This window comes from Rattus norvegicus, chromosome 2, assembly GCF_021556685.1.
Source record: "Rattus norvegicus strain SHRSP/BbbUtx chromosome 2, alternate assembly SHRSP_T2T, whole genome shotgun sequence".
In the NCBI taxonomy this organism is placed as follows: domain Eukaryota; kingdom Metazoa; phylum Chordata; class Mammalia; order Rodentia; family Muridae; genus Rattus; species Rattus norvegicus.
Genome location: NC_141535.1, coordinates 222,204,643 through 222,217,803, shown reverse-complemented (window position 1 = coordinate 222,217,803; position 13,161 = coordinate 222,204,643). Strand labels below are relative to the sequence as shown.

The following is a 13,161-nucleotide window of genomic DNA, read 5'->3' as shown; positions in this document are numbered from 1 at the left end:
CACTCACACAACGCTCTGCCAACATGCTACCACCCTCACACAAGGCTCCGCCAACCTGCTACCACCCTCACACAAGGCTCCGCCAACCTGCTACCACACTCACACAACGCTCTGCCAACCTGCTACCACACTCACACAAGGCTCCGCCAACATGCTACCACCCTCACACAAGGCTCCGCCAACCTGCTACCACCCTCACACAAGGCTCCGCCAACCTGCTACCACACTCACACAACGCTCTGCCAACATGCTACCACCCTCACACAAGGCTCCGCCAACCTGCTACCACCCTCACACAAGGCTCCGCCAACCTGCTACCACACTCACACAAGGCTCCGCCAACCTGCTACCACACTCACACAAGGCTCCGCCAACCTGCTACCACCCTCACACAACGCTCCGCCAACATGCTACCACACTCACACAAGGCTCCGCCAACCTGCTACCACCCTCACACAAGGCTCCGCCAACCTGCTACCACACTCACACAAGGCTCCGCCAACATGCTACCACCCTCACACAACGCTCCGCCAACCTGCTACCACACTCACACAACGCTCCGCCAACCTGCTACCACCCTCACACAAGGCTCCGCCAACATGCTACCACACTCACACAACGCTCCGCCAACCTGCTACCACACTCACACAAGGCTCCGCCAACATGCTACCACACTCACACAAGGCTCCGCCAACATGCTACCACCCTCACACAAGGCTCCGCCAACATGCTACCACACTCACACAAGGCTCCGCCAACATGCTACCACACTCACACAACGCTCCGCCAACCTGCTACCACACTCACACAACGCTCCGCCAACCTGCTACCACCCTCACACAAGGCTCCGCCAACATGCTACCACACTCACACAACGCTCCGCCAACCTGCTACCACACTCACACAAGGCTCCGCCAACATGCTACCACCCTCACACAACGCTCCGCCAACATGCTACCACACTCACACAACGCTCCGCCAACCTGCTACCACACTCACACAACGCTCTGCCAACATGCTACCACCCTCACACAAGGCTCCGCCAACCTGCTACCACCCTCACACAAGGCTCCGCCAACCTGCTACCACACTCACACAACGCTCTGCCAACCTGCTACCACACTCACACAAGGCTCCGCCAACATGCTACCACCCTCACACAAGGCTCCGCCAACCTGCTACCACCCTCACACAAGGCTCCGCCAACCTGCTACCACACTCACACAACGCTCTGCCAACATGCTACCACCCTCACACAAGGCTCCGCCAACCTGCTACCACCCTCACACAAGGCTCCGCCAACCTGCTACCACACTCACACAACGTTCTGCCAACCTGCTACCACACTCACACAAGGCTCCGCCAACCTGCTACCACCCTCACACAACGCTCCGCCAACATGCTACCACACTCACACAAGGCTCCGCCAACCTGCTACCACCCTCACACAAGGCTCCGCCAACCTGCTACCACACTCACACAAGGCTCCGCCAACATGCTACCACCCTCACACAACGCTCCGCCAACCTGCTACCACACTCACACAACGCTCTGCCAACATGCTACCACCCTCACACAAGGCTCCGCCAACCTGCTACCACCCTCACACAAGGCTCCGCCAACCTGCTACCACACTCACACAACGCTCTGCCAACCTGCTACCACACTCACACAAGGCTCCGCCAACCTGCTACCACCCTCACACAACGCTCCGCCAACATGCTACCACACTCACACAAGGCTCCGCCAACCTGCTACCACCCTCACACAAGGCTCCGCCAACCTGCTACCACACTCACACAAGGCTCCGCCAACATGCTACCACCCTCACACAACGCTCCGCCAACCTGCTACCACACTCACACAACGCTCTGCCAACATGCTACCACCCTCACACAAGGCTCCGCCAACCTGCTACCACCCTCACACAAGGCTCCGCCAACCTGCTACCACACTCACACAACGCTCTGCCAACCTGCTACCACACTCACACAAGGCTCCGCCAACCTGCTACCACCCTCACACAACGCTCCGCCAACATGCTACCACACTCACACAAGGCTCCGCCAACATGCTACCACCCTCACACAACGCTCCGCCAACATGCTACCACACTCACACAAGGCTCCGCCAACATGCTACCACACTCACACAACGCTCCGCCAACATGCTACCACACTCACACAATGCTCCGCCAACATGCTACCACACTTATACAGAAGGCTGGGACCTCGCTAAGCTGTGCGCTTGTGACCTTAGAACACAAACCCATGCAGTTCCCTGACCAGAGGGGGACAGGTGGCCCACAGTATAATGTGCCACTGCTAAGACCTGAAGAACTGAAGATCTTGTACCTGGGGGTGTGGGACCTATGCAACTAGTCCAATACTGTTATCACCTGTTGTCCTCCCCAAAGGGCTTAAAGGCATGCCTTCTGTGGGCCATGTCCCTGCTGCCATAATTCCCATTGTGGAGATCCCCAGTGCTAGCAATATTTAACCCTGTAAGGCCCATGGACCTGGCCCCAGCACTGCACTTGGCTACCAGAGACACAGCTGCAACCGGTACTCAGCACCCAACATGCATGGCAACCTCCACCCACTGCAAAACCCACTGTTCTACTACAGTAATTCCACCATCGCCCGTGGAGATTCAAATTCAGCTTCAGTGACTTTTGAGAGCTAGTAATCCTCGATCTTGGAAAGTTGCCTTGAGAGGGTAAATACTTAGTAGCAGCCTTGGCCTCCATCCTATAGATGTCAGAAGCATCATCCCCTCAATGCCACAAAAAAGAGGGAGAGAGGGAGGGAGGGAGGGAGGGAGGAAGAAGGAAGAAAGAAGGAAGAAAGGAGGAAGAAAGAAGGAAGAAAGGAGGAAAGGAAGGAAGAAAGAAAGGAAGGAAGGAAGGAAGGAGAGAAAGACAGACAGATAAAAGAGAGAGGGAGAGAGTGTGCAAGATAGCGCTCCAGAATCGCTAACCACCCTGAAGGTGGATAAAATCTCACCCAGTTGACAATCACTGAGAAGAGAATCTGCCTCGAAATGCAACGTGGTAGAAACACGTGGAACTCGTCAAAGGTTAAAGGAGCTACCACACTAAGAGTAAAGTCAACCCCGCTAGACACCCTGTGCCACACTGCCCAAAACCAAATCTGCAGAGTGGCCCCAGTCTCTGGAAATGCTTTGCCCTGGAAAGAAAGAGAAAAGACACAAATGCATAGAGAAGTAGAACAAAAGGAAAGGGAGGCACTGGTTCCAAGGCTAGACTTAGAACTTCGACAGAAGGAAAGTTCTAGGCTGGAGTGATCGTTAGCTACACCCTCAGCACTAGAAACCTGCCCAGCACTACTAAGGAACCGTGTTTCTTACGTAATGAAGTTGCCACGTGTGGTTAGTGCCTACAACACTAGACAACAAAGCCCCTTCCAGACATTACCCTCATCTTTTTAAACATTAGTCAGCTTTTCCGATACTGTAACAAAAATCAATACAGTCTTGTGGATTCAGGAGCTTCAGACCAAGGTCCCTGGGACCCACTGCTCTGGGCACTGATGGTGAGGACATGAGAAACAGGATGCCCACCACGGGGCAGCTGGGAAGTGACAAGAAGTGGGCAGGATTCCAACGGCCCCTTCAAGAATGCCCCCAAAGACCAGACTTCCTCCCACCAGAACCTTTCAAAGATTCTACCACCTACCAATAGCACATGAGCTGGCAACACATGGGGCTCTGAAGGGTATTTATGCAAACCGCATTAGTCAGCATTAAAAAGAATGCTTCTTGGTAGAGTCTGAGCTATGCCTTTCCTCTAGGCACTTCCTGTAGCATCAGTTCCCAGACTGTAGACATAAGATGGAGGACAACGTTTTCTGTGTCCCACCTAAGCCTGACTCACTCTGTACCATCTTCGTCCTCTTCTGCCTCCAGAATGGGATGCTGGCCTTCTAAGAGAGGGCCAGAGCAGTACAAGAGAACAGACTGACAAACGTAAAACTGGTGAAAGGAGGCATCATCTGAATCATTTGGTTGCCTCTCAAGTTGAAGGTGAGACTCCCCACAGCAGAATTCCTTTCGGCCTTTCTTCCTCTGCACAACCAGGGTGAGGAACAGAGGCAAGAAAAAAGCAGCTCTTAAATAGTTGATTAATTATTAAATATTCGCAAGAACAGCACTAAACAGTGCTGAGGACCACAGAGCCTTTAACTTCTAACCTAGGGAACCTCTGTGCCCTTGACATCTGCGTAATTTAGCCTGGCTATGATGGTTGTTCTGTCCTTACTACAGATGAGAGGGCTGATGCACAGACGGGTTCAGGGGATGCGCCCATGACTGTACAGATGGTTAAGGGACAGAACTTCAATCTAAAGCCTTCCGTATATGCTGTTCATAACCTTAAACAGATCAAGGATTTATGTTCTCAAGAGCACCCAGGCTACTGAGCACTCTACCCCTCTGGCCTTCCTGCCATGGGAGCTCAGCAGATACAAAACATCTCTAATGAAACACGTATCCACATACAGAAGAGCATCACCACATACAGAGCGGTACATGCAATTCAACCCAGGAGCAAGGGAGGGTGGAAACAGTCCACATGGCAACATACTTAAGGTCAATCAGCCCAAAGCTCTGAAGATTCCTCCCTCAGGGGCTGTCCAGGGAGCCAGGCAACAGGAAAATATAAAACCCCAAGGATGTGATGTGTGAAAAAGAAGATGCGCTGAGCTTCAGGGCTCTGGGGAGTGGGAGGAGAGGGAAACGGGAAAGCCAGAATGAGACTAGCTGGGGATGCTTTGCAATCTCCTGCTCCATTTCAGACTCCTCTGAGGGAAGAACAGTAACAAATAGTAACAAATACTAACAAGATGACCACTGTGTACCACCCAGTCCACCATAAAGCTACCAGGAGCAGGGCGTTCAGCTGGATATGATTCTACAGAAGGATGACACCTGAGTCTCAAACAAGCAGCCCCAGTTTTCCCAGAACCAAGTGACACGTTACAAAGAGCAAGTGGAAGCTGACCCAGTGCAAGAAAGATGGAGTCCACTAGAGAATGGCATTTGTTACGTTTCAGACTGACATCAAAGGAGGCTCCTATGGAAAATGACTCATGGCTTTTCCTTACTACACCTGCTGGTATGCTTCCTAGGTCATGCCACTACATTTCCCTATCTCTTTCTTACTGACTTCTATGAAGCCATTTCCTTTTCCTGCTCCTTAGCAGAAGACACTGTCTAAAGCCTAGAACCTGCTCTCAATATGTTAATTAACGCTCTTTCTATGTCCTGCTCAAATTAGCTATTAGGTCTTTACCCTTAGCCTAGCCTAATTTAGTATCTGTAACAATGTATACAGGTCTCAGACGGCAGTTGCAAAATACCTACCCTGAACTAAGACCTGTTCGTATCAGAAAAGCCAAAGCATCAGTAATTTTACACTGCTTACAAACAGCACAGAGCTTGTACGTATATTAAAAATATAAATTAAATGAAAATATTTGGGCTATATTAAGCTAAACAAATCGTATTATTGACATTTAATTTATATTTCTTCACTTATTTTAATGTCTTTTTTCTTTTAAGTTATACAGGTCATTCAATTTCTCTTAACTAAGGCTGTCCTTCAGATACAGGCTCAAAATTCCAGTTGCCACCTTAACAACTCTGTGCCTCAATTTCCTCATTAATAAAATGGAGAGGCAACAGTGGTGACTCTGAGTTCTGGGAGAGCAGATGTACACATTCAGGGTCACAGTTTTTAAACCCCAGCCGTGGAAACACTGCAAAAACTCAACAAGTTAATTTAGATATGTTTCCGCCTATTTCCCAACTTCTCAGTTCAAACCTCGGGATTGTCTTTTAACATCTCTCTTCTGGTCATCACCTCAATCTAGCCTGGGCTTCCCTGTCGTTTCTTTGCTGCTTTTAGCTAATCATTCAACTGTTCACACTGGATCAGCCAACAACAAGAACACCTTAAACGGTGTGGCAAAGTCAGCTATGCTTCTAGTCTGCAACTCAATCCTCACAGTCGGTGCCTGCATTTCTTCTGCAAATCAGTCTTCCTGGATTGCCCATTTTAAGAAATAGTAGCATTAGCATTAATAGTGCATAGAATCTTTACCCTCACACCCACTGGTTGAGTGTGTTAGGGGAGGTCATTCTTTAGAGAGAAAAGTTCAGAAAATTAAAAATTCTAGCTCCATTCCAAATCTCCTAGAAGTATCATCCTAACTCTTCAGCCAAATATTTATGATATACAATTCTGCTCCACCCCATCTTTATCTCTGCTCCCCAATAAAAATACTCCCTTCAGTAGTCAAATAAGTCTCCACTCAGGGATGGGATGGAAGGGCTCCACCTACTTCAGAACTATGAGGTCCTCCATAAACTCATAAAAATACCTGGGGGCAAACTAACCTTGCCTCTAAACTGCAATAAAACTCCTATCTTAGGCCATACTCAGTATGGCAAATATGCCCTTACAATCAGATGCCGTGGGCAACTGCAAAGCAAGCACTGAGTCCCATGTTTTTTTATAACTCTCTAGTATGGATCTCTACAGAGCAAATAATGTAATATACAAATTAGTTAGGGCAGAAGAGTCGCTCAGAGGTCAAAAGCACTGGCTGTTACAGAGTATCCCCAGCACTCCTGCCAGCTCACAACTACCTGTCACTCCAGCCCGAGGGAATCCAACACACATTTCTAGGACACCAGGCACACACATAGTGCATACACATACATGTAGGCAAACACCCAGGGTCATAAAATAACAATGTTTAAATAAACAACTTATAGGCAGTATTACTAAAATTACTTTTAAATACACCAATTTAGTCAACTTGCCTCCTACCCATAAAATACCTTTTGGCAACAATAGTGTTACTAAGTCTGAGTTTCAGAGTAAGAGTTTCATTGGTCTTTCACGTTCATTATCTTTTCTACTCATAAAGACAATCCTGTGAAGGACACACTGTTACACCCTCAGTCACCTGAGATTCAAAGTGGAGTGACTTTCCTCAAGATCATCCAACTTACAAATGGCACGGCGGTGGCTGGAGCCCACGCCAGGAGTCTGTCTCCTTCCAACATCCTAATCTCCCTTTAATCTTACTTACCTCTCACCCTCTAAGAAGTTAAGGAAAAGGATGAGAGAAGACAGTGAGAATTTTGAACCTCACAGCAGGCGTAGTAAATTAATGACTTCAAAAGAGCATTAGCCTGAAACTGCATTTTTTTTCTTCCTCCTGACTCGTCAAGGACAAGTGATGATTTACAAGACTGTAATTAAACTTCATGATCCTGTTAGCTGCGGAATAAAAAAAAAAAATCCATCTAAACCTAAAACCAGTGCCTTTGCAGCCTCCGAAGTTGGTCTCCACCTTCGCTGCTGCCACCAATGAATAATTGCAGAAGGAAACAACCCTCTGAAGACACAGTACTTGGCCAATGAGACCAACTGGCACTCGCTGCTCAAACGTTAGAAACTATTAATCTTCCCACACCTAACTGTCAACAGGAATCGAGTCTTTAAAAGTATGTCTGTGTCAGACATTCCAATTTAAAAGAGACACAAAGAACCTCAGTTCAGCAGTCCTGATCCATGAATGGCCACATTGTTATTCTCTCAGCACACTGCAACTCAGAAATGTAAAGACTCGGAGACCGACCCAAACCTGGGCCAGGCACACAGGCAAAGCCAAGAAAACCAGGCACGTGAAGAGGCACCACCGTCCTCCGCCGCAGCCCTCCGCCTCTCCACCCTGGAGGACAGCTCCGGGCCTGGGCTCGCCTTCACCGGCCGCCGCCGTCTGGGTCCCCGCCCCCGGCTCCCGCAGGATGCACCCGCAGCCCGCGGCTCCCACAGCCGCCCACGCTCCTCGAGCTCCGGCCTACGACCACTACTCACCCAGTTCTGTGCGTTATTGCTCAGCTTGACTTTCTTGCACAGACTCCCAGGAATCTCCATGGCCGTGGAACGCGGATGCTCAGTTGCTGAGCGCCCCGAGGCCGAGTGGTAAGAGAGGCCGGGGGCGGGGCGGAGCAGGGAGAAGGGGCGGAGCCTGCACCAGGGATCAGGCGCGCGCTGACGTGCGCCCCAGCTAGTGATTGCCTCTGCTGGAGCTTGGCGTGGAGGGCGGGGCGAGGCGGGAGGCACGGGGTCGAGACCTCAACATCCAATCACCAGGGACGGCGCTTAAAGCTCCGCCTTGATACAGAGGGAGGGGCGTGGTCTGAGGGCTTTGGAGAAAGCCTCCAGATGCTGAGCATGCGCAGTGAGCGCGCCGCCTGCAGAACTGGGCGTGGGAGACGCTCCGCAGAGCTGAGGCTGTTAGGGGAAGAAGCTGACGTGGGCTCTTGCTGTTCACTAGCTTTTCTTCCGCTAGGCCAGCCTATGGCTTCCTAGCCTCAATTTGTCCGCTTGTCAACCAGGCCGACTTCGGAAAATGTTTCCCAGCCCTGCAAAAGGAAGAATTACTTTAGTGAATAGCTCATTTACATGTTGCTCATCGCTTTACAATTCTACTCAGTGCACAAGGTTTTTGATATCAACAGTATCTCATCAAGGATTAGAAAGTATTTGTAAGGTGACTCCTTTCCCACTTGGAGACCCACTTTATATCAGAAAATCTCTGTGCAGTGTTTGTCGCCACTGACTAGCCACAAAGAGGGCTTCTCTAGTACTTGCTACTCATAGAAGACTGCAATCCAAGTCCCCTGGTAAGCAAGGCAGAATGCTCATCTATATTCCAAGACCAGTTTGTAAAAGAATGGGGCTGGGAGGCGGAGGCCTCCTCCAGAAGTTCTAACCGTTCTCGCTCATCCCCATAACCTTAAGCTCGCTATAACCATAACCATAACCATCCACAGTCTCACAAAATTTTTGCTGCTTACTCCACTACTGCGCGCGCGTACACACACACACACACAGAGAGAGAGAGAGAGAGAGAGAGAGAGAGAGAGAGAGAGAGAGAGAGAGAGAGAGAGAGAGAGAGACCAATCATCAACACCTTAGACTTGCTAACAAGTCAGTCCCTATTTACTCCACTGGCAAGGTCTCAAATTAGTCTCCCTCCCCTACATCTAACCAGAGTCATCATTTCACACACATACAGAGAGAGAGAGAGAGAGAGAGAGAGAGAGAGAGAGAGAGAGAGAGAGAGAGAGAGAGGCAACTTGTACTGCCCTTCACTTCCCTGTCACCCTCTCCGTTCTCAATAGTGACAGACAAGTACTTCTAAAATACAAATCTGATCTTATTCCTCCACCATTTAAAATGTCTTCTTTTTTTCTTTCTTTCTCTCTTTCTTTCTTTCTTTCTGGCTTATTTGTTCATTCATTGTGTTCTTGAGTCAAGGTGTCTCTGTACAGCCCTGTTCTGTCCTGAAATTCACTCTGTAGACCAGGCTGGCCTTGAACTCAGAGATCCTCCTGCCTCTGACTCCTGAGTGCTGGGATTAAAGGCATGCTCCATATAAATAGCTCTATCTAAAGGATTCTTAATCTAAGAGTGTGTAGGACTGAATTTCAATACAATTCTAAATTCTGCTAAGAACAGTCACAAGAATGAGACTAAAAGACTAAAAATGAGGACAACGATAAACAAAGTGTGGGCAAAGGCCAATGGCATATATTTATGAAAATATCATAAAGAAACCTTTTGTATGCACCTAGACAAATAATTTTCTTTTTTAAAGATTCCAAGCTTCAGACTAAGTTTGGAGAGGGAGTGCCACCTGGGACCAGCCATTTCTCAGAGAGACTTCATTCCTGTTTGAGGGAAACGGCGCTTAGATACAGCTTGAGTCATGGGCGTACTCATCGAACGTCAGTTGGTCCTTACTGCTAACTCTGTTGAAGCTTTTGCACATCAAAAATGCCACAATTGGAAGACTAAAGGGACAGCCACAAAATAAAAACTACTGAGTATGTTTAAGTCCCAGTGCTTATAAACATAATTGGAAGACAAATTATCCTTGACAGATGCTTTTGAACCAACGTTTTACTTTTATGTGTATGAATCCTTTTCTAGCAGTATGATTGTGAACAGTCCGGGTGTCCATAAAGCAAGAGCCAGATACATTCTTGATACCTAAGTTGAGCCACTGAGCGTAACACAAAACCGTTAAGTCATTGTGGTCACAGATATCTGTGGAGGGGGAAGTCACTCAAACACATGTCCTGAGCAACAGTTTGAAAACTGTTGAGTTCTGCTTCCTAATGACATTTCAAATCCATTTTATGGAAACCTCTTCCGAGAGAGGCTTTGCCATAGTTTCCCTTCAGGCCAAAAGATACCTGAGAGGAAGTTTCTCTTTGTGCTTATAAATTACCCTGACCTTAATTCTTCCCAGGTATTCAGAACCCCTGTGAAGGTTTCAGTGATGCCAAGGTTTTCTCACTTGGATTATCAGAAGTACAAACTCTTTCTGGGTCATTTCTCCTCAGACACTTCAAGTGTTATTTCCCTGACTGGATTACTAGGCTCCTCCCCCTTGCTCTTGCTCTGATGGACTCTGTTGTTCTGCCCTTCCTCTCACCCTCAGTTCCATCTCTTTAATTCAGGTAAAGTTGATCTCTGCCCTGGCTCCTCCTCCCTGGACAATGGTCTGGGCAGCTAATAGGCTGGGGCAATTATAGGAATTCACTTATTTTCCATTGTAACTGGAGTTTTAAGGAAAGTCCCCGGCCCCTATAGCCCCAGCAGGATATCTGAATCACCTGCCCCAATACACCAATTTAAGTAATTCTATTAAGCAACAGAGACTAAGTCAATGTGGCATGTTGGAGACGGGAACATATAAAAGGTTACGGTGACCCCAAGTTTTTATCTTGAGGGCAGCGATATGAGCTTTAAGTTTAAGTAGAGGGAGAAATTGGTTAAGTAGAGCTTTAATGTGGAGGCAGGGGAGTAGAGTGACTTAGGTGACCATTATCTCAATTCTGGTTCTGCAACGGGACCAGAATCTGCTCTCGTTCCCTAAAGGAACAATCTGGTACCCGTGAGAAGATTCCTCTGGCTCCGTGGTAGTGCCTACCCGTCATAGATTCCTTTTTGCACGTGGGCTGTGTCCTGTCCTTTGATGCACTACTGCTCCACCCTAAATGACTTTAGGATTAGGACAGTGGCTCCTAACCTTTGTCCCGTCAGCCTTGAAGGAAAAAGAGGTAGATTAGGTCTCACACAGGCAGAAATTAAACGGGCTAAACAGTAAAGGTGACAGACACAAAGTAAAAACGGATATGCTAAGTTTTCATCCTGCATTTAGTTACCCTGGGAGCCCAGGTGGGAAGCCCATCCCTTTCAGCAAAAGCGTCTTCCAATGGGTGTTCTGCTATTACTGCTCTGCCCTGCCTGCTACTCACACTCAAAACTGTTTCCTACCTTTGATTGGTTTTCCTAACTGTGTCCGGTGAAAGAGCATCCGGTCTCTGCTCCCTTACCTACATAGAAACAAAAATCGCTCTTAAAAAGTATTGTGGGTGTTTCTTTTTTGTGGGCCCCTTTATAGTAATAACGGTCATTTTAAATCTTAAATCCTACCACTTGAATGTACTTCTTTAAACGATGTAACCTAGTCTTCTTTTTTTTTCCCTTGTCCTTTTTTAGAGCAGGAAGGGAGTGGGGGGTGGGGGAGAGGGGATCGAGTCTCACCAGGAGCCCAGGCTGGCTTAGATCTTGCCACAAAGTCCAGGCTGATCCTGAAACTACAATCCCCTACCCAAGTCTCCCCCGTGGTAGGAGCTTGCCAGTTGGAGTGTGCTGGATCGGTTAGCTTCCTTTGATGTGTAAACCACTTCTCTAATCACTCTGCAGCCTCACTAAAAAAAAAAAAAAAAAAAAAAAAAAAAAGTAGAGGGGATGGGGTAGGTTCCAACCTCAGTTATTTGTGGAAATGAATAGAATCTATAAGGTCTAAGACAGATAGGATCTCGGTATGGTGGCTCATGGCTTTAATATTAGTATTTGGAAGATAGAGGCAGGTGGGTGTCCATGAGTTCAAGGCCAGCCTAGTCTACATAGAAACAGAAGTTGCTTTTAAAAATTATTATGGGTGTTTCTTTTGTGCGTGTGCCCCTTTATAGTAATATCATTTTAAATCTTAAATTCTACCATTTCAAAGTACTTTCCTAAGCAATGTAATTTAGTCTCTATTAAGTTACAGCCTAGCCCTGGTTACATAGTAAGATCTTAAGGAACAAAACTAAGACAGAAGGAGCCAGGTGATCAAGTCACTCACCACAGGAGTGCCAGATGACCGTTCTCATGCTGCCATGTTAGTGTGGCGGAACTGAACAGTGAGTAAATACGTGAATGGCATGGATAGGAACTGAAACGTGAGAGAAAACTAAAATATTTTATGCAGCACGATATGCAAATGTATCCTCATCTGTCAGCTGAGAGGGTCTCAGGAGAGTTAGCGTCCACCAGAACAAGAACCTAACATGAAGATATTGGATTTTTGGTGCTACAGTGGTTACAAACAAGAAGTGATTTCTAATCTTGTTTCCAATTAAGAGATCCAGGGCTCCATTGGAAAATGGCTGGTTCTGGGACTATGGAAGAAACCACATAAGACGATTTAGGGCATATTTTACTTAGAAAATAAGAAAATGTAGATGAGTTCAGTGGGCAGAGTATTCAACTAGCACTCATAAAGCCCTAAATTCAACCCCAGCACTTTGGAAACTGGATGCTATTTAAAAACAAAAACAAACAATAAAACCACCATCTTGGCTCACTGGAGGGGGAGGCAGGAGAATCAGAAATTCCAAGTCAGGCTGGAGAGATGGCTCAGCGGTTAAGAGCACTGACTGCTCTTCCAGAGGTCCTGAGTTCAAGTCCCAGCAACCACATGGCGGCTCACAACCATCTGTAATGGGATCTGATGCCCTCTTCTGCTATGTCTGAAGATAGCAACAGTGTACTCATATGAAATAAATAAATTTTAAAAAAGAAAGAAAGAAAAGGGAAGGGGAAAATGTAATTATATTCTAATAGCAAGATAAGTAACAAATTCAAAGTCACTCTTACTGAATGGTGAGGGACAAATACTGTGATGTTGGAGTGTCAGGATCAGGAATGTAAAGCAAACACCGTGGTCTGCTGAGCACAGAGATGGCTGAATGAGTTCATCAAGGAGGAGGAAACCTCCCACA

General features: G+C 47.5%; 1 protein-coding gene across 1 annotated transcript in view; it reads right to left on the bottom strand.

Annotated features, from left to right (window-relative positions):
• Positions 1 to 8,073, bottom strand: part of Papss1 (3'-phosphoadenosine 5'-phosphosulfate synthase 1) — a 75,142-nt gene extending 67,069 nt beyond the window's left edge. Inside the window, 1 exon segment of the mRNA NM_001395059.1 lies at positions 7,910 to 8,073. Coding sequence (NP_001381988.1) covers positions 7,910 to 7,969 — 60 coding nt within the window. The 5' untranslated portion in view covers positions 7,970 to 8,073.
• Between the last annotated feature and the right edge of the window lie 5,088 nt (positions 8,074 to 13,161).